The 22,803-nt window shown below is 37.6% G+C and overlaps 1 protein-coding gene and 1 long non-coding RNA gene across 5 annotated transcripts; both read right to left on the bottom strand.

Moving 5' to 3' along the window:
* Nucleotides 1–5,677: 5,677 nt before the first annotated feature.
* Nucleotides 5,678–8,657, bottom strand: LOC107077293 (uncharacterized). The gene is made up of 3 exons (XR_001478334.2): nt 8,450–8,657; nt 7,517–7,567; nt 5,678–6,209 (listed from the first exon to the last, which is right to left on the bottom strand). It is a non-coding gene; the product is annotated as an uncharacterized lncRNA (long non-coding RNA).
* Nucleotides 8,658–13,656: 4,999 nt separating this feature from the next.
* ghitm (growth hormone inducible transmembrane protein) lies at nt 13,657–21,954 on the bottom strand. 4 transcript variants are annotated; one of them, XM_015346480.1, is made up of 9 exons: nt 21,855–21,954; nt 20,844–20,989; nt 20,005–20,107; nt 18,636–18,747; nt 17,969–18,110; nt 17,298–17,406; nt 16,104–16,292; nt 15,310–15,481; nt 13,657–14,354 (listed from the first exon to the last, which is right to left on the bottom strand). In XM_015346480.1, exons 2-9 carry the CDS (start codon nt 20,973–20,975, stop codon nt 14,267–14,269), a joined length of 1,047 nt encoding a protein of 348 aa, XP_015201966.1. In that variant the 5' UTR covers nt 20,976–20,989; nt 21,855–21,954; the 3' UTR covers nt 13,657–14,266. The 4 variants fall into 4 exon arrangements, with proteins under 4 accessions (XP_015201966.1, XP_006630346.1, XP_015201964.1 ...); XM_006630283.3 differs by having other exon boundaries at nt 21,743–21,910; XM_015346478.2 differs by having other exon boundaries at nt 21,770–21,910.
* Between the last annotated feature and the right edge of the window lie 849 nt (nt 21,955–22,803).

The raw sequence follows: 22,803 nt of genomic DNA, 5'->3' as shown, positions 1-22,803 counted from the left end.
CACAATGTAGTCCACACCCCTGAACCAAGAGTAGCCTGGTGTCAGTGTACATCAAACATGCATTAAAGCAGGCCCCCTCCTATGTCTGCGCGTCTATAAGTGTGTCTCTACTTCTTAACAAATCAGACATACTGTATCTAAGGCCTCATCAAAAATGAATTAAAAAGACACTGCTGGATTGGCATAACAGACTTTGTTAAAATCAGTCTGTTACAGTACAGATAGGCAAGAAATGCCATTTTCAGTTGTGTGAAAAACAACGATTTAGATCGATCAATATCAGCATCACCAATCAAAGAGACAATGTACATTTTACATTCCCTGTCACAAATTTAGTTTTATTCAGTATTTTAGCAAGAACCCAGAAAAATGAAAATTCTTACAGGAAGTCCTCTGCAGCATGGTTGAAGTAATTAAAAATAAATAATTCATTGCACTTACATAGCGCTTTTCTGGACACTCCACTCAAAGCACTTTACTGGTTATGGAGACTGTTACGACCCCAAATGTCTAGGGGTAAAGGGGTGTAACATTTGGGATAGTTTTTGGATGCAGGTGGGTTCTGTTGAGGGACTTGGGAAGCATGATAACAAGGGTTGGTGCAAAAAGTGATAATTTTAAGGTGAATAAGTGACTGGTGTAAAATAAGACACAATAACACACAGGGGTAGGGAACTACAGTGGTGCCAAAGAAAAGAAAATAACAAACAAAATGGAGCTTGCTAAGAAAGTGAGGGAAAGCTGACCTAACTACAAAAGAAAACCCGAAACACACGGACTTCGGCGTCTACAAACACCCTAGCGAACCTCCACTGACTACCCAAAACCATACAAGACAAAAGGCACTCACCCGTACTAAACTAGTATGACTAATACAAGAATCAACTACATGTGTGCAAAATGTACCCAACAACCTGAACTAACTCTATACACAAAAGTTCACACAAATACAAGTGAACTATGAATACAAACGAGAGGAGACAAGTAACAGGGTACAAAAAAACAGGTTGAGGTTGATACAATAACAGGTTTGGGCAAGGTTATGGCAAAATAAGGATAACACAAACAAACGAAAGTACAAAGAGACAAACAGAAACCAACAAAACAACAAAGCTGAAGCTATACGAAAACACACACACACAAAGCAAAACAACAAACCAACAAAGCTGAAGCAAAATCAGAAGCGAAGCAAAAACCAAAGCCGAGCAGGAGTCAAACGAAAGACCTCTTCCTTCTAAAAACCTCCATGTTATATATTGAATAAGATGAGTTCTGATTGGTCGAGAGTTAATAGAAGATGATGTAATACGGAAACAATGGTGTAATGGTGGACCAATGGGGGAGGGAGAACAATCAAGGTCAGGAAGTGTGAAACAGCAAAAACACACATGGACCACACACTGGGACATAATAGGGACTCTCTTCCATCATCAATGTTCAGCATCCATGTGGATAATGTGACGGCTGCCATAGTGCACCAGTACGCTCATCACAGACCAGCTATCAGTGGGGAAGAGAAAAGAGTGATGAAGCCAGTTCATAAATGGGGTTATTAGGAGGCCATGATTCGTAAAGGCTAATGGGAAATTTGGCCGGGACACCAGTTTAACACTCCTATTGTTTTCAAGAAACACCCTGGGAATTTTTAAACCACACAGAGTCAGGACCTCAGTCTTACGTCTCATCCGAAGGACAGCAGTATCATGTCCCCATCACTATTGTGGGGCATTAGGACCCACACAGAACACAACATGAGCGCCCCCTACTGGCCCCAATAACACCTCTTTCAACAGCAACCTTAGGTCTCCCAGGAGGCCTCCCCTCCAGGTACTGGCCAGGCTCACACCTGCTTAGGTTCAGTGGTCTACCATTTGTGAGTTGCAGGGTGATGTAGCTGCTAGCAAAGACCTGAGTGCCTGCCTGTCTGCCCCCTAGGGGATGTCTTTTGGGACTGAAAGGATTTATACAAAAGTTTGCTGGGCATCAGCTAGCCTCATTCTGTGCCTGTCAATGCAAACTTGCCCTGCACGTACTTCCTACAAGTCAGGAATAATGACTCAGGAGTGTTCCATTGCATTGAGTCAGGACAGTTGGTATCTTGGATTTCTTTCCAAACGTTGCGCGCTGAACAAAAGGCGTTGATAAGTGTGATGTTCTGCAGCTAGTTGTAGTATTTATAACTAAATCCACACTGTGAAATTATTAAAGAAATGAATTACTCCACCTCACAATAATCGATGAGATAGAAACTTCAAGTGATAGTATGCCTCTAACCGGTACCCCTGCAATCCGAACAAATCACAAATAAAGAGGTATATCTATCATACAAAACGGCACAGGAACAATTTTCATTGACTGTGCTGATCGCAGTTTTTATTAAAGCAGGTTAAAAGATCCAAGAAGTATATGTAGAATATTATTTTCTCATATGAAGATGAGTTTTGGAAAATGTCATTAGGAATAACGTACACTCCTTGTATGGTATTTATTGCAGTTGAATAGATAAATAGCAGGCATTATAGTCTGTAATATTTCTCTTAACGCAGTTATCTATTAAAATAATTAGCGTACTTGACAGTCCTGCGTAGAATCTTGATGTTTTTTGTTGACTGTACCTTATCAACTTTCAGAAACGAAGCAAATGAAAGAATTAGTATTGCATGCTTCAGTTTTTGTTCAAATCTGTCAAGTTTACAGATGTAAACATCTGTCTCCAGTGCCCTGGTTTCTGGTTTAATTCCAGTTGAACGGACAGATGGCGGACAAGAAGATTAACCTAGTGTAATCCTTCCTTCATCTGTTTGCGTGCAGGGGAATTCGAGGGAGAAGAAAGAAGGAGCGTAATTCCTGAAAAATTGGACATGCCCGAACGATCAAATGTTTGGTAGAAGCTCCATCTTAAAAAAGAATGAAAAATAACATAAAAAGAATGACAGTATTGTTGCATGTAACAACCAATAACTTGGGTAACTATTTAAAACATCACATCATCATCATCACTTTGAATAACCGCTTATCCATTTCAGGGTCACGGTGCCCCAAAGCCTATCCCAAGAAGCAGTGGGCACAGGGCGAGGGGGACACGCTGGACAGGAAGGATGGAGTCCCATCACAGGACACGCACAGACACAAACACGAACACACCTGGGGTGTTTTTTTACAGAAGCCAATTAATCAACCAGCAGGTCTTTGGACTGTGGGAAACTAGAACACACAGAAAATGTGAACATGGGGATAAATGAACAAACCCCGCGCAGATACAGTAGCACGCCAGAAATTGAACCCCAGGTCCTAGCTGCAACGTTAACCACTCTGCTACCGTGCACAGCTCAGAGTTATGCTTAAATGTATATACAAATTCTAGACAATTTTGTGTATACGAACCTACAGCATGCATTGGCTTGCTTGTTCTTCACTTTCAAACGACTAGGTAAAATGTTGACAAGGATACCTGCCCTGTGCCATAGAAGGAGATGAGCCCCAGTTTGCAGTTCATGGTGAACTCCTGAGTTTTAAACTGTGTGTGGTTGGCCTTTTCAGATCTGTCTTGGGCACTGCACTCCTCAAAAGATTGTCAGGTTTTTATAGGCTGTAGAGGTGCTCCTCAGTATTTACAGTGCTGACAAACTGTCTTGCTTTTCATGCAATATAGATCATGCCGTCTTTTCCTCCGTGTATGTTCATATGTTGCTGCAGACCTTTCACACTAAATTCTTGCAAAAATTGTTTTGAAGCTAGTTCTCGTTTTAATGGTTACATTTTCTTATTTTGGAAGTTTAACAAACTTGTGTATGGGCTGTTCAGTTCACACAGATGTTTCAGGTGTGAACAGAAGTGGTGTGAAATAAAGATAAGGATGGGAAGTGCTCCAGTGGCTATTTTATTACTGCTTCTAGATTCAGTTTTTGAGAGTTAATATCTCTACATGCTTAACATCAGTTTTTGAAAAATAATTCCCAAATATACAGTAAATGTCTGTATGTCAAAAATCCTAAACACTATTACCAGTATATCAACATTATATAATATATACGGTATACTGTATAACACCATAGAAATAATAACAATATTGGTTAGTGAGCTATTATACTGTACATCAGGTTTGATTTGATGCACTCAAATCAAACTACTCTTTTTCCTTTGATACTGAAAAATCAAGATATTGATTAAACGGAGTTTATAACTCAGACGTCAGTAATTCGCAATCACCCCTGACGTCATTTCCTCTCCTAACTCCACCTCTGCAGCTCCCCCTTGGTCACTCCTCACTGTGCTTGGGGATCCAGTCTCCTCGTCCTGTGACCAGGAGGTTGGCACTCAGCCAAGCGGGTCAAGCCAAATGTTATTGATTAAATCACTCCAGAATCCTTTAAGGACACTTAAGTCTTGGGCATTGTGATTCCTATTGCAATATACTGTAGTTTGGTTTTCAAATGAACATGTTTTTGTTTTACTGTAACTGTACAAGGCATTGCCTAAGAACAAACGTGTTGTGGTGAGCTGGAGACTAAACACCAGAGCCAGGGAAAAAGGCAAAATGTAAACGATGAAAGGGACTGTATGTTCATCACAGGGCATGCACACATACTGTACGAGGACAGACCTCAGTTTACCCAGCGTGACTGGGAGGTAGGAAGAAATGGGATCACTTGGGGAAAACCCAGGCAAACTGGAGGAGGTGGAGGGAGAACATGCGAAAGACACCACATTAGGGAATCGAACCTGGAACTTAAGGGCTTTGAGGCAGCAGTGTGTGCCGCCACCACCTGCAGCCTATATTATTTCAATTACTAAAAAGAAAACATTGTAGTGCTTGACGGATCTGTTTCAAGTTTATGGTTGAAAAAGAGAACATACAGTAGTTCTCTTATTTCAAGTTTTTTTGTCAAGTGTAAACAATACATAAAATCTCAGTTTCACCTTTTGACTATCTGCCAAATGCAATGAATGCTGGCTGCTGAATGCATTTTTTATTTTGGCACAAAGCATTGAAGAGTTCACCTTTTGTGTTGTTGAAGTATAGTAGTGCAGAAGCTGCAAATTAATCTGCTTCGAGCAACGAGAAATCAGTTGGCATTGTAGCACAGTGGTTAGCATCCCTGTCTTGCGGTGTTGGGGCCCTGGGTTTAATTCTGGATCTGGGCAGCTATGTGTGGAGTTTGTATGTTCTTTCTGGATCATGTGGATTTCTTGCTGGTGTTCTGGTTTCCTCCCTCAGTCCAAAGACATTGGTTGGTTAATTGGCTTCTGGGAAAACGTGCCTTGGTGTGATGGAGTGTCTGGCTATGTTTGTGTCTGTGTGTGCCCTGTAATAGACTGGCGTCCCATCCAGGGTGTACCCTGCCTTGTGCGTGTTGCTTGCTGGGATGGGTTCTCACAACCCCACAACCCTAAATTGAATGAAGAGCTTAGAAAGTGGTTGGATGAACAATGACAAATTAATCAACTGTACATTGTACTGTAACTGCATTGCTAACTTCATCATGACAGCACCAGACAATACAGAAATCCTGTCTTTTCAAATCTGTTTCCTAATTTCTTCAAGTGGGTAACTGTGCATTAAGATTTGCAGAAATATATCAGCATGGAATAAACCTATTACTTGCTCCTCTTCTAATTACTTTGCTAATTTTAAAATGTAAATATATATAAAGAAACAAACTAAATTGGGACTTGAAGAAGTACAATATTTTTTTTATTTTAATGTAGCAAGATAGGTGTCCATGTAGCAGAATATATTTTTATTCCGTTTTCATACAGAATAAGAAAAAAGCAGGTTAGAAATGTCAAACAATAGTTTCAATAATAAGGGCTGTTTAAAAAATTACCCATTACAACAAGAAACCTAAATCATTAGTTGCATGTGAGGGTAACAAATATTTCGATTTTCCCGTGGGTTGAATTTTGCATTAAAGAATACTACAAAAGCTTTTCTTAGTTTGAGCTATCAAAGCCAGACACATACAGTATATGGTGCATAGTTAAGGCTGTGCATAGCATCAACGTCAGATCTACTTTTTTTTTATTCAGAAGATGAATCACTAGGCAAGATGCTTTATTCCCTTGAAAGTATTATGCTGGTGTGTATACGCCTTCCCAGCTTTGTCACGCAAGCATGGCAGAAGCTGATTACGAAGAAGGGAGAGGTATGTTTGGTCTGCATGGCCTGCAGCGATGGCCAGTCTTGGCATTCTTGGGCCTGAGGGAGTCTGTAAAAGAAAGATATTAGATAAGGGGAAACACACCCTTAATGTCCCAGGTAACAAGTCAGCTGCAGCATCAAGACAAACAGCAGGAGGTTGCACTCAGACAATTGTCTAATAACTTAGGTCTACATTCAACTGTCTGTGACTGTCAGTGACAGAATAATCCAAATGGTCCTGTGCTGTCTCCTAGATCATAGTAAATACATAGTAAAAAAACAAAACAATGTTTTGCAGCTGTCTTATAAAAAAAAATATACATATATATCAAAAACCACCACAAATGGTCACCGGGAACTTCAACACTGTTAAAACCAAAACGGATGTTTCAGTGAATGACTTTTAATCTTGCCATGACAACCAAATCCAAACCATAAATCATAAAATAATTAAAATCCAATAAAAGTCATACATAATGGTTATGGGTAAATAATGCTACCTGCAAGAAGAGATAAGCAGGCACACCTTAGAAAAATGGAACAAATGACTTTTAACTTATATATGTCTCATACAGTTCACACAGAGAGTATTTTTTACTTTTGTTGACACAAGGAAGGTAAGCAAAAAAAATATTTTCACAGGCCAAGTCGAGATTGAAATTCAATACACTAGTTCATGTTACTTTTGTTTTGCTGAAGTCAGGTGCTTCTTAAATATACAGTACAAGAGAAACTGTGAAGTATAAAATCCCAGGTGTATTAGAATAGCATTTAAAAAGTATTCTGTGAAGTCTAATTCTGAAAACATTCGTATGTTATGACCAACAAACCAAGCACCAAAAATATGACCAGCAACTTTTTGGAGCCTTCAAAATAATGTTAAATTTAGTAAATAATTAACAGGCTGTACCCCAGTTTCAAGTAAAATTTAGATCAGATGTGACTCCAAAACTAGCAATTTACAGAAGAATAAACTTTTCAGAATAATAATAATTCAGGGTGGATGCTTAACTGAAAAATATCATTGATACTCAGCATTATTCACATTTTTTCCATGATGGATTCTGCACTTAACATTGTGATAATGAATTCCAGTAATCCCAATTTCACTTTGATAGTAAGAGAAATCACTGGGGCACTACAGAAATTGAAGTGTTGTGACGACTCACAGGAAAGGGTTTTGTGAGGTGAAAAAACGAAGCAGGGAATTTTGTCATTTTGAGTTTTAGCTTATAAAACAGAAGCAATCTCTACAATGAGTAATGAGTAAAATCAGTAAGCAGGAACAAACTCTGTTGAAATAAGCTCTACAAATATGTTTTGAGTGAGTAATTAACTAAGAAAACGAGGAAAAGAGAAAAATAAAATCATTACCATTCTTGTGATGTTTCAGAAAATATTTTTTGCAACACTTGAGTTTTCTGCCTGGAAAAGACATGGGATATTTAAAAGATGTTTAAAAGATAGAATGGAATAGTGTATTAGCTTTAACTATACTGTTACAGTGAGGCTAAACAAATCTAAGAACGTTGTTTCTGTTGAGAAATTAGCCTCAAAGTGCTAAATTGTACCAGAAAATACATCTTCATAAATAATAGACTCAAAATTTCTTTGTATCTGATGGTATAAGCGTGGGAAATCTTCTGAAAAGGTTAAGAAAAAAAAGTATATTTCTAAAGGAATTGGATTAAATCTACTGTATTAAACAAGTCGTAAGCAAATTGCCATACCTTCAAGAAGTCCATAATTATAAGCAATAAAAATATTTGACCATCTTTATGGAGTTTAATTATTTCTTATACAAATAATTACACTGCTGTAAAAGTGGAACTTTTGTTATTGAATAGATAAGATGAACAACAGCTGAACATTCTCTACTAATTTCTTCATGGTTACATTTGTTTTGGTTTTAAAACAATTCACTGCATCTGTGCAAATATGTTTAATATGTTTAAACAGTGTAAGGGCTAAATTTTTTACCCTGTAGAACAAAAATAATAAATGACATTTTAGGGTACATTGTGGGAACAGTATTTATTTTCGGTCTATGCTACCAACATACAAAGTTGGAAAAGGCACGACTAAAGCCACCCTGTCTATAAAGTGTGCTCTTCTCGAATCTCAGAGATTTCAAAGATTGCTTGCTACCATGCCAACAAATGATATAACTCACAGAATTAAAAAGCACAAGTGGACTGCTGAAAAACGCATTTCTAATGTGTTCCGTGTTTCTGATTGTACTCTTACTATTTAGGTAGGATACGTCCAGACACCAAGTGTTTAAGCCTTTACACAAACTGTTCCTACCTTCAGATGAAAGGACAGCCATAGAGAGGATTAACACCAGTCCCAACACAAGGATTGTCTCCCTCTTCATTTTGTCAACTGGTGTGTCGAGAGCTGGAAACTGAGCCTCAATGCCCTCCTTCAGCTGTTTCAGTCTGCGCTGTGTGCTGTGTGGATTTCTCACAGAAGGAGGTGGTGGTTAATTGCCCCAAGAACCAACCTCACAATGTCCTTCAAAGCTGCCTTATAAAGCATGCGTCACACAAGGAAACAAAAGGCAGCCACATTCACAGTCTGCCTTATCTGGAAACCCCTATTAAAATCGATCTAGCAATCCATCTATAAGTGCATTAGTTTTTGATGGCTTAATTATACAGTATCAGTAGGGCCATACATGCATTTACAAATTAGTAACACATGTTCTACCTCTTAAACGTCCCCTGCAGGAGTTTCCATTATTAAGACAACTGATGGAAAGAAGTGTTTATCTAACAAACTGTGGAGTTTGGACTGGTGGAGAAATGAAAAAACAACTTAATTTCTGGAGCTTATTATTCTGTCTCTGTTCTCCTAACAAAGGGAGCTTTAGCCTGACTGCAGTTATGTGGGAAACAGATAACAAGTGGCACAGTGTTCGTTACCAAGTGGAAACTTTGTTCTTCCATTCTCTGTCTCTCCAGATTTGAAATCTCAAATCTGCTGTTTTTAAATACAGATAACATGACCAGACTACAACAACACCATCATTCTGCGTAACCTATATTCTCTGTCTGCTGCTCTTTTACTTTGCCCAAGAACTGTGATGAGCTGAGAAAGAACTTCCTAATGGTGAAAAACAACAACACAGAAATACTTTTTTAAAGTGCAGGAAAGGCTACATATAGTTTGAAAATTTAATTTTAAGCTTAGAAAAACTTAAAAGGCAGAGTAGAAGATGATTAGTGTGGGTTTTAGTAGTTATTTCTTACAATACTAATCATACAAAGTTCAATAGTTTCATGGTTTAGGAAAAGTCTAAAATATTATGTGGATTTATATTTTACAGTTTGCTCAGGTCAGTGTTAACAGCACCTTGAAATTGAGAGCACCTTATGCATATCTTACTAAAAATTACCTCATCAAACACGATTATTAAAAATGTGAAGTGCGAACCCTTATGCTTATGTTCACAAGGACGTGGTAAGACCACGAAGTATCATGAAAAATGTTTTAAGGAATCCTTGCGATAGTAAAGCAAGGTATTCACATGTAGTAAAGTGCAGAGAAGGTGCATAAAAACCCACAGGAAAGCACAGCAAAACTCCAAAACTGTAAAATCACTGTGAAAATGCAAAAAAAAAAATATCAAGGTGACCTTTTAATTAGGTACTGTAGGTAAAGCAGTCATAACAATACTAGAATAGTTTTGATTACAATTAAGTTGGACTATACAAAAAGAGCTCCCATGCCAACTTTCACTTATCATCACTAGAGTCTGGAAGAACATGTCAGATAACACAGGCCAGCAATACTTTTTTCTTGACCAAGAGGATACAGTGCTCTTGTCTAACACTGGATCTCTATGAGCAACAATAGCTATGAGCAAACCCTGCCAGATCTCTCACTTTGACAAATACAGTAGGAGGGCATGCCTTTAAGCTGTTGATTTTAGCTCTGATATACCGTAGCTCTTAGTCATTAACCTCAAGCAATGGTATACATCTCTTTTTAACAGTAAGGGCAAGGCCACTTTATTTATTTTTTTCTTTGAAGGAAAGTCCCCGTAAAAAACCTACAAAGGGACATTTGTAAGAGCATTTGTGCTTTGTTCCCACTACATTCAGCAAGTTCATTGACAAAGTCAGACTGGTCAGACTACTGCACTCTTTAATTATTAATAGAGTGTGGTAAAAAAGGTCTAGTGCAGGGAAAAAGGAAAAGAAATGCCAATGCCAGCTGATAAGGGGTGAGTTGAATTTCTGACCACACATCAATATTGTTACCTTGCTATTTCTTAAAAGTAGGTTGCTATAGGGGGTACTGTAGCATCGAGTCCCTCTGGTGTTCTGCTATTGCAAGTTATTACTGATAAAACTTTCTTTCTTTTCTCATAATGCCTCATAATACATTAGAAGAGATGACAGAAATTTGGAACAAACATAATATGGGATAACATTAATACAGTACGCACAGACAATATGCTTTCATTTACAAAAGACTGATTGTGCAAAATCTTTATGATATCCTAAACGTAATGTGATCTTTTGTGGGAGCAGCTCAGGCTGTGTAAAGGAAGTACAAATTAGACAATTATTTCTTAAGGCAAAATGCTTTCTGTCAAAGAATAATGTCATGTCTGAGTTCTCTGTCCTTTGGCACTTAGTGCCAGTTGGTTTCTCTGCAGTATAAGGTTCTGCTCTGGCTTGTATCACTGTTAATCTTATCTTCTCCATAAAGGCGAAAGTCAAGATGTCTTTGAGAGAGAATGTTTTCCTAACTGTCAAGGTTTCTATGTTTTTGATTATTGGAAATTAATAAGAGATCAGCCTTGAATCTTGGGTTTTAACCTATTTGTCACTCACTGAGATTCCCAGGTTACGGTGAACTGCCAGTCCCAATAAAGCAGAAGAGCACACATGAACGTGTAAAAGTACATATAAAAACATAAGAATGGTTACAAACAAAAGAAAGCCCATCTGGCCCAAAAATTAGTATCTAGTAGCTTATTGATCCGAGAATATTATCCATCTGTTTCCTGAAGGAAACCAGGGTATCAACTTCATTAATATGGGTGAGAAGCTTGCTCGCGCTCCCACGGTCTTTAACATAAAGTAGTGCCTCCTCATCTTACTTTTTAAAGCACTCCCCCACAGTTTTCTCTGGTATTTGTGTATCCCAGTGGCTTCTGGAGGGGTTCACTGCTTCAGAATAAGCCAGACTTTGTTGACACCTTTTTAGGAGTTTGAAGTCATAGAATGCATGTGGTTTGCACTGATTTGAAAGCAGCATTATCTTTTTCTAGCCTGGTGACCAAAATAAAAATATTCCAAATGGAGCCTCACAATTTAATTTTAAATGCAATTTAATTTAAGCTATACAATTTTCATGATTTACATACTGTATTTACATACAAGTCAAAGATTTGTTTCCTCTAGGTCCTGTTGCTCTGGGTAGTAGAGTGGTCAGTGTATTGATAGAGTGTGATATAGGCATGAAATGCAGTTAAGAATCAATTTTAATTTATCTCTGTTGCTGTTTTATTCGTTTCAAGTCCTATGTGTTCTCCATGATTCCATCAGATTTTATTTTTTTTGAATATATTCAAGAAGAATTTATTTCTAAAAAAATAAATGAAGTACTTTGCCAGTAATTGAAAACAAGTTAGAATTACCTCACACCTGTAAGACCAATTATACATCATGTTGATAGCAATGACCAATGATACATCAAGCACCATGTTTCAAAACAGAAGTGTTATATATAATATCAATAGTATGTAATCTTGACATTGCTGAGAACCCCTTTATAAGTCATAATATCGAGATAAAAACAAAGCTTACAATACCTCAAGATTATGTCAACTTCAGACACTACCTTCAACACTACTGATTTCCTTGAAAGCAACACATAACGAAACCAAAATATTCATCAGTACACCCAGTAAGGAGTGGGGATTTCCTGCTGTTTCATCTCTTCCACCATTTAAATGCAAATCACCATTAAGAAACATTATGGGAAATACTCTGTATTTGTGTCCAAATTCCGGATTTACCACAGCTCTTTGGATTAATGAGAATAAATCACAGGTGATATCACTTTTATGAAGCTGGCCACGCTTGATCAAGGACACACAACACAAACAAAAATCCTGACTCCTCACTTTAGAAATGTAGTTCCCGATACCAACGATATATTTAACATTTTCCCATCAGCCTTTTAGAAATATATTTAAGCTTCTTAAATATCTGTAACTTCTGCTCAAAAGATTAACTTAGAAAGGATCATGCTTGCAGCTGATTATATCTGATGAGAAGAAAAACACAAATACTATTAAAAATACAGCTAACATTGAAAAGCTAGCATGTCACGAATGATACCAATGTAACAAGTTTTCTAACCAATACAATAAATACACCTACAGCCTCTTTTTAAAGGAGTGATTCAGAAAACAGATTGGAGCTGAGCATTGAAGGCTTAAACTTAAAAAGAAACTATACACAGATGTTTGTATAATAATAATATACCAGAAAAAAGCCAACTTCAATTATAACAAATCCTAGTACAGAAATGTTCAGTGGTTATATAGATCATTTGATTGATGTATACCCATGAACTATTATCTTGAGAAAATCATGTTGGCTACCATTAGCAACTGAAACCAGAAAGTTGAAAATAACTGGTGAGCTTTAGAGTGTTTAATGCATCTTAAAGTAAAAATACATCAATCTTCTTCTACAGCTATGTTTTCTGTACAGTTACATAAATTTTGGAGAACATTGACATTGACAGGGTTTGCTTTTAGAACTCTGAAGTGTAAGCTTTAGAAAAGGTATAACATCTGCCTTTTTGCAGAATTTTCAGAGCCCCATGATTGACTTATGTACCATGTACGGTTGCACTAATATGACTGATTCAAGCCTTGTCTGCATCATCATCAAATTGCGGCTGGGACTTCCTCAGTGTCGAATTTAGTGAGAATACTTCTTTTATGTTAACAAGGCACCTATGATCTGGCTCTGGCAGTGACAAGCTCTGATTTGACTGACTAAAAGCGTGACATTATTAGGGGGTGTATACATTTATCCAACTCATTTTTCTAGGTTTCCATTTGTAATTACTTTTCAGAATGTTTAAGCATTTGTGTTTCGCTTGGGGACTGCGAGTTAAAATGTGTGAAGGTAAAATGAATTCTGATCTACTTAGTAAATGTTCTGTCGATACATACAACAGTTCAGTAGTAGTTTATTCTAACAAAGCAGATTTATAAGATATTAAAATGATGTATTACTCTGCTGAACAAAATAAATTTACTATGGATAGTTTTCTTGAACTTTTACCTTCTTTTGCTAGCATAAGCATATGAGATCCAGTTAACATTCCTATTTCAAACTCACAATTGAGCATGGTGTCTTTGTTCTCTTTAATGTCAGAATATTTTTTCATAGAGCCCACACAATTAGAAATGAATAGAACATTTTTCTTTAACACAACACAGATATCTGGAGCTGTTTCAAGAAAACACACAACACTTCTGTCAATGCATTTCTTTATTTCAACCACAGCTTCATAATCGTATCAAAATATTTTGACATGCCAACTCACAATATTTTGAAGTTTATGTTTTTCACAAGCAATTTTATTTTAGGACTGCACAATAAGCTAGGACTATTGCTGGAATGAACACTGTCCGAATATCTGGTAAAAACTTAAATGGATTTGAGTTTGACTTAAATGGATAAAAATAGCCAGAAATACTGATATTCATAACAATTAAGGCTTACTGAGGTACAGACCTCTTTAAAACCTGCAAAATCAAAGTAACTCGGGTAATCGTTTAAATGAACATTTCTAGGGTTTAGATTGCTGAGGTCATCTCATCACAAGTAGTCAGTATTCTTTCCACGTGGCTCCAGGGCAATAGTAAAGGGGTGCCTTCAAGTCTGATGATCGTATTGCAATCACATCACATGGAAAATAAATGATTCCCTTAAAAATGAAAATTATTTTATGCTAACACATATGTTCACCACATTTATTAGAAGGTGTCTTTGAACCATGTGTACTTCCAGTGCTGTTTTTGCAGCCTTTAGCATATTTTGAAAAACAGAGCACAAAAAATAGGAGAGGGATGAAAGACTCTTATTTCCTTCGGTTGCCTCCACCACCAGCCAGAATCATCACCATTCTGATGAAGATATTTATAGTGTCCATGTATATTCCCAAGCATCTAGATTTCAAGGTTGAAGAGAAGAGAACATTACTTTTTTCATTAATTTGCAATATGGCACTCCATATGTTTAAATGTAACAAACCTAAACCCACTCAGTTTAGTGCTAATCTTGTTAGTAAAAACGTCTACAACCCTAGCTGATCTTGGTCTGTGAAACCAGCCTTAAAACTTCCATTTAAGTTCTTGTACCAACATGCACTTTTTCACAGAACAACCTTTGTAAAACTGTGATGTAGGAGGATAATAACTGGCAAATGGCCACAGTTTCACTGAAAAGCCAGTTTTGCTTTCCTGCTATTCCTGAAAAATAAACATTGCTGTTCTGTTCAAATGTAGAAACAAGGACCAGAGCCGAAAAACACAGTTATGGCAAAGTTTGTAAATCACAAAGCCTCATTAATATTCTTTTCCTGAAAGGAGAACTAGAGGATCAGGTTTCATCAATCTCTAACCAAATTAACGAGAAGTTCCGGTATAGTACAAACCCAAAGCATGCCTCGAACCTGTGCAGACACTAAAGAAAGTGTGGTTTCCAAAACGTCTGGCTGCCCAGTTTAAGGATATCTTACCCATCAAATTCTTGTAGGATTAATTATACAAAAAAGTTCAAGAAGTAATGCCAAATAATAAAATGTTAAAAGTGTAATGCATTAACAGTGCCAGATATTCAATTCAGATTACCACTTTAGTCTGGGAAAGCTACAACCTGCAAAGAAGTAACTTAAGCTCTATACTATGTCAAAGTCAGAGTAAGAAAAAGTCAGAGCTACAACATTAAAAGTTAACTCAAATAGAGATATAGTTCAATCAAATATTTTGTAAAATAAAAAAAGCTCATACATATTACATTATTTCGATTCTGGTACATATAACCAAGCTAAACGTATTAAAGTATTGTAGCCTTATAAAAAAACAAATATCGTACATAGCAAAAACCACCATATATACTTACGAATTAATGGGATCATATTTCTGAACTCCATATACAGGGTAGGTTTCAGCACGTTTGATAACTTTCTGTGTATCATACAGCAGGAACATACTAAACAGAATCAGACCACCATAAACAGCCACTGAGTATAGACCCGCCCCAAATGCTGAAGAAGGGGGTAAGAACATTGAACCTAGAAAAACAAAGATACATTGTATTGTAATGCAAGTAAACTTGAAACTTGAAACTTGAACGTGAAAAGGTCACACTTGCGCTCAGGCATTTTCCAAGTGATCTGAAAGCTGAACTCATCCATTCATTCCACTGACATTTCCCCCCCCATGGACATGTTACAACGACAGCCTGGAAATATCCTAGGATTCACTTACTCAATAAGTCAGTTATTTAGTGATTTCTTAAACAATGAACTGAACTAGTGACCTGAATTTAATCATTATTTTCCTGTCAGTAGAATAAAACAAAAAAGACAACAGCATTCTAGATCAGGCCAGGCCCACAGACTTCATCCGGTAGCTCCTGTGCGCCGCAGACAACGCCAGCAGCTCTGGAAGCCCGGGCGTCTGTCAGACAAGCTCCGAGGTGCAGGACCACACCAACACATACTGCAGCACCACCCTCTAGTATCGTCGCTCAGGAAAGATTTATCCTCAAGGACTGTTTTTCTAAGTTTGTTTACTGAAACCATATATTGGAAAGGACTGATTTACGGCTTCGTTTGAAGAGAAAAGGCCATTTTTCAGATCATGTTAAAAAAAAAGAAGTTCTCAACGGCAAAAACCGCGGCACTTGCTCACCCAGTGACGAGGCGAAAACCACGCCAAAGCCCACTGCCAGGGGGCCTCCCATGTTGAGGAACTTCTCACTGGGGGCACACATGGCAACGGTGGACAGCCCTCCAACGATGCCTGCTGTGTACCAGGCTGCTCGCATTATCAACGGCCCTCCCAGGAGAGTCAGAGGAGCCACCACTGCACCCATTACACCTTTAGAAAACACACATCGGGGGAATCAAACCATGGGGTTCTCCATATCATTCAAATAGCTTCACACAGATCTATTTCTGATATATTTCTGATGGGTAGACTTTATTAAAAGGTGTGGTATCTCTGGCCTGAGATGCAGTCATGTGAGGTGAAAGCTTTTTAGCTGTGCCTAGACCTTCACTGGCACAAACAAGAGCACTCTTTGGCTAACTAGCTGATTTTATTTCAAACAATTGCTTTTCACAAAAAATACATTTATTGAGATTTAAGTTTAAAATAGATAAAACTTAAGTTTGAAATATTAAAATGTTCATGAACTCCTTTGAATTAAATAATTAAAATACAAACTAATTAACTTTTTCCCTCTAGTGTCCAAAAACGAATACACACCTGTGGTGCTCTATGTAATCTTACATATTCTACTGCCCTCCTGTGGCACACTGTGGTATTGCTACATAATCTCTTCGAAAGCACTACAATTCTAGCAAAAATTTCCCTCTGATAATGCTAAACCAGGAGGTGGCTCAAAAGCACTATAAAAGCCATCTGGGAACATTTAATACAAATCTCGTTTAAGGATTAATCATAACAGAATTAATGAGGAGTTTTACTTGCAAATCTTGAATGTATAACTGGCCAAGATATTCTTAATTGTAATATGAACACACAATATGGTTTTGGGAGCAAAGCGGTGGCTCTCTGGCAAAGGATCTGCGCCTGTGGCTGGAAGGTTGCCGGTTCAAATCCAGCAGCCGGCAGAGGAATCCTACTCTGTTGGGCTCCTGAGCAAGGCCCTTAACCGCAGCTGCTCCAGGGGCACCGTACAATGGCTGACCCTGTGCTCTGACCCCAAGCTTCTATCTGTCTGTGAGTCTCATGGAGAGCAAGCTGGGGTACGTGAAAAGACAAATTCCTAATCCAAGAAATTGTATAGGGCTAATAAAGTGATCTTATCTTATCAATAGATAGAAATTCTAACTTTATAATAAGAGTAAGAACTCTTACCGGCATACAATGTCCAGGCAAGGTGCTTGGGGACTGGGCTCTGCTCATAGGATATTGATCTAACTAAAATCCCTGCACCTATCATGGCTGCAAAGGTTGCACCCATAGCCTACAGAAAGGAAACAAATAACTTTAAAATAAAATAAGAATGAATGACAGTGAGTTTCCTCCACCCTTATATGTAGTGTTTAGTAAACAGTTAAAACCTGGACCTTTGGTTTAAAACTCTGATCAGGTCTGTGAATACATCAAATAAATATGCTCAATATCAGTATCTTTAATTGCGGAAAAAAAAATTGTATACTTGAGGTAACGAACTTGAAAAGATTTATTAAATAGTTTCTTGACATCTAACCAAGATAAGTTACTGACAGCATGAAATGAAGCTTAAAGGAAGACAAGCAACATTAAACATCAGAGAACAAACCTCTACATGCCTTTGTTATTATACTCCACAGAATGACATAAAATACATTGCAAAACCTTGCTTCTATACGAGAAAAATGTGGGAAGTAAATTCTATGTAATGTCAGACCACACCAACAAGCAGATGTTTTTGGCACAATTACCCATTTGTTCAACAGAACTAAGGAACATCTTTTATAAACTGACCACATTCTTATTCACACAGAAAATTAATTTTAAAAACAGCAGCAGCTGATACTTCTTACCAGCCAAGAGCCCTTCATCATCAGACCCAACAGTGCAGGAGTTCTGCTAACAGCTACAGCAGACAATGCTGTGATTCCCACACTTCCAGCAAGGTACATGTATGTGGACTGGATTCTGTCCTTAACATACTGAGGCCAAATACTAGGGACAACAAACAAATACCAATAAATAACATATACGTGATCAGCTGTAAATATAAATGTGCAGGTGTTGCTATACTTGTTAAGAGACAAATTAGAGAGAATATCCTCTGAAAGATGGCAGTTCTTGAAGTGCTGAGAAATGCTAGGATGAACTGACTCTCAGTCCCAGTGTCAAGGGGCAAGGTAGCGAACTGGCTTGCACTGCCGCCTCACAACACTGGGGCCCTGCGTTCAATTCCAAACGTGGCCCTGGTGTGAGTGTGTGCATGTTTGTGTCTGTGTGTCCTGCAACAGACTGGGCGTATTCTGGCTTCTGCCCACTGCTTGCCAGGATGGGCTCCAACTCCTCAGCAAAACAGAGGCACGGCTATTCCAGTGTCACCAAGGGGTGAGAAGTCTTATGTCATGTGCTAAATATATAATTTCACTTTGTGAATCTAGCATTTCGAAAGAGAGCAAATGTTTAAATACCTCTGCTGCTATTAGATGGAAAATTCGAGATGTCAATGACTGGGACACTTACACTGCTTTTTCAATGGCACCAATTTCATTTGACATTCCAAGCCCATAATAACACAAGGCTCCGAGGCCTACAGCTGCTCCACCAGCAAGAATTATTCTCCCCATGTTATCGACTGAAAAATGAATTAGAAAAACAAGTTACAAGTGGCATGCATTCACATCCTATTAAATTAAATTTCACTTTTAACTGATTATTTTGTTTCCTTCTTCACAAGGAACTGATTTACATACAAATTATAACTATAGAACTGCCAAGCAGACAGAATTTATATATTAATATTTTGTAATACCTTTACCCCCTTTTTAAAGAATTTTGTATCATTTTTGTAATTTTGTTGTATATAACGTCCCTTTTCCAAAGCAAAATTAAAATGACACCTGACCAATCATTTAAACTTCCTCTTAAATGTATCAATTGCTCCCCCTTGTGGTCTAAATAGATAGTATGTGAAACAGGCAGATCAATCGTTTATTTTGAAAAATCACAAATTACCTACAACTCAAAACACTAATTTAAATATTTAACAAAGCTTGCTAAGAAAAAAAAGGTGACCACCAAAGCAGAACTTTTGCCAGGACACTGGGTGGGCTAACCTCCTTACACTAACAAATCATGACCATGTCTAATGACAAATAGTCAGGACCTTGGTTTTAATTACTCATCTGCAGGACAAAACCTACAGCACAAAGTCCCCAGTCAGCATACTGACCAGAACCAGTCTTGCTTAGCTTACCAGATCTGACGAGATCAGGCTACAAGATAGTCTGTCTGAAAAGTAATACAAATTGGATATTTTCTGAAATAATGGTGTGTTTTGAAATTAAAAGCTGCAAACGTACAGTCTGCATCATTTCCTTATTTAGCATACATATAATTACTGTGCAGTAATGTATAGAAAACAGAGCTAAAACTGAATCACTGGGATTACACAACTCTCAAAATGTACCAGCTGGATTCAACTAGTATACTAACAGGAAGGAAGTAAATCTGTAACATGGAACTAAGAGTAATACTTCCATTTAATTTTTAATTAAAATATATTGTTTTATTATGTATTTTAAATGTTTTTAAAATGTTCAACCTCATTTAAGCCTCATTGTTAACTGCAGATAGCACTGCTGTTTCAACAGTATATTTTTATCAACCTTGAACCTGACAAAGTAGTCAGAAGACATCACATTTAGTTCATGAATCAATCAATGTAAGAGACCAAACCAAGTATGTACTGTTCATAAAATGAACCCAATCTTATTTACCACATAGAAACGTTAAACAACAGTGTGTCTTATATGTGTAAAAAGCTTTCAAAGAAATTCAAAACACTCATGAGTAAGTATAACTTAGGAAAACAAAACTGTAAATACAGTACTTTTAACTGCAGTTTCTGTTGCAGGCTCAAAGGCTGCCTCTTTGAGTTGCTCTTTTGCAGACTTGCTGCGCCGGAACCCAAATCGAGCTTTGGTGGCATATTCCTGGTAAGGAGAAATAGGCAAAATTAAGTAAACTTCACACCTTTTATTTGTGCACATCAGTATGTTCACCTTATAGCCAAGCCCCCCAAAAGGAAAATAAATAATACAGCACTAACAGACATAAATGTCAAGGAAATCTTATCCACAAGACTGAATCACTGGGATTCATCAGGGATGCAGAAACAGACTGTCAAAGTATCAGATGATAATAAAATGGTTTATTCTATGCAGTACTTCTAACAACATGTAACATCCCAAACTGGGGTATACACCATGTAAGATCTCAGAGGTTAACTGCAAATTATACCAATATCGTTGACAAAAATTATAACCACAACCGTTGACAAAAAGAATGTCTCCACGGCCGAAACATTGTGTTTTCTTTCTTCTCTTTTCAGCATGGAATAAACCTTATTTACATATTACTTGTTCCTTTACAACCAAATACATTGCGCAGCCTTGTGGAGCACTAGCTAAGCTCTGGACTACTGGACAGGACATCCAGGAGGATGGGGATTAAAATTCATGGTGGGGGGGCACTGGGGCTCTCCCCTCGAACAAGATGCTTCAGTTCGACTGCTTCACTAAAATACCCAGTGGTACGAATGGATAAAGATGTACATCTCTTTGGAGAAATGCAGCAGCCAAATGAACCATTCAAGATCTCCTGTCAACAAAGATCATTACTGCTGGAAGGAAAAACTGCGAAGTACAGCTGGGTGGGTTATGGTCTCACCTTGCAGGGCTGGAGGAAGGATTGACTTGGCTTCAGGCTTGGAGTCCTCAGCGTATTAGTCGTGTGGGTAAGAGCTGAGCGAAGCCCTGCTGCCGGTAAAACGCGCAGACATGCCAGCCTCGCCACCAGCATTGTTTTATTCTTCCCTGGAAAAGTGGTAACGCAAAATCCAGTGAACCTGGATCTCACACACACACATCACGTATCGTGACACAACCGGACACTGCATAAAGAGCTTTGTGCCGCAGGACTTCATGATGAATATAAAGATTCTCACAGCGATGGACAATCCCATCCAAGGTGAATCCTTTTTTTTTTTGCTCACCCTTTGTTTTAAAGGTAACGACATTTTTATCCTAGTCATTTTGCTCTTTGAACCAAATTTGATTTTTTTAAATGTAAACAGTAGAAATTCTTTGTTAAAATCGAAAGAAAATACAGAAGCCGACGGAAACTACCAGAAATTACCGAACGTACCGGTACGGTCTAAAACGTACCATGGTACTGTACCTCGTAACTAAAGAGCCGCGCACCTCTACCACTTAGGCCAGATTCTTATATTTGCCTTGCACTATATCAACATATAAGTAAAAACAGTTTATTGCATCTTAAGGATTATGTGATAATTATCTATCAAAATTATTTCATAATCCATAATGCTACTGAACATTATTTTTCCGTCTCAGCCTAAACACTAAGTAAACCAATGACACTCCCGAGGATTTCTGAATACCAGACTTATAGTTTAAAATAGCTTGAATTACAACTATTATTCTTACCTAGCAAAAAGTAAAAAGACACCTTAAACTTCTAGATTACTGGGTTACATAACTAAAACTAAGGTTACGTCTCGATTGATGTTCCAAGAAAATATAAAAATGTTTGAATCATTAGTCTACCTTGCTTTGCAGTCAGAATCACAATACCTTTTGCTAACAAAGCTGAAAGTAATGTTCACCTCCACAAAGTATAACGCTGTTTTCGTCTCTTCAATATTACGGCTCTTCTCACCTTTAATGCGCACCAAAATACCACACTGATGTAATCAGCAGCAACCTTCCTGAAAGTTCTTACTGATTGCGTCATCAAACAGCGTCGGTCTCGCTTTGGATTCTGGGAGTTGGCGTGTTTAGGCTTTAAGGTTCTTTTTATTATACTAGGATCCTAAAGCCTGTTCTGGTTGATTATATAACAAAATACAAATAAGTAAAAGACGTGAATTGTATAAATTATCCGTGCCAGTTTATTGTGTTTATTGCACTTTTTCAATGAAACCAAATCGCATTGTTGACAACAAACACAAGATGGCAGTGTTATTTCCTGCATTGTACATTAAGCCAAACCGTGAAAAAATGAAAATGAACTGGTTTGATGTAAATAGCTTAATATGTAGCTCGTAAACCAATTGTACAATAAAGTCGAATGCAAGGGGGGGATTTCATACTGGAAGATTCATACTTTCATTCCTGGGTGAAGATGCAGCAATTCGTATCTCAATAGACGCCCATTCTTGTCTTATTTTTACATTAAAAGCATAGAACGAGAGCATCCTCATAACAGTGTCATTACTATAAGCAAAATACTACAGACGCTACTTTAACAACTTGTACATTTTATATTGTTGATGCGACCATCCACTGAAACAAAAACAGTATCAGATGATAGTTCATTTTCTTGAATGAAACTATGTTCCTACCCTGCAGATGTGAAAATGTAAATTTTACTTTAAATAATTCAGACCGTCAAAAGACGATGTTCTAGGCCGATACAGGTTATTAAAACATAAATATTCTTACTCCAGACGCGGAACATCAGTAACGAAAGACAATATCGGTTTGGAAAAACGTTTGTGTTCCGTAAAATCGAAATAAAAAAAAACAATAGTTTCCAGAAGGAGAACGCGAACCATCTTCTTTGTATATATTGCAAAGAATACATCGGTTATTCCATTTCATAGTGA

Source organism: Lepisosteus oculatus, chromosome 4, assembly GCF_040954835.1.
Source record: "Lepisosteus oculatus isolate fLepOcu1 chromosome 4, fLepOcu1.hap2, whole genome shotgun sequence".
Taxonomy (NCBI): domain Eukaryota; kingdom Metazoa; phylum Chordata; class Actinopteri; order Semionotiformes; family Lepisosteidae; genus Lepisosteus; species Lepisosteus oculatus.
This window is presented reverse-complemented; position numbering and strand designations above follow the sequence as displayed.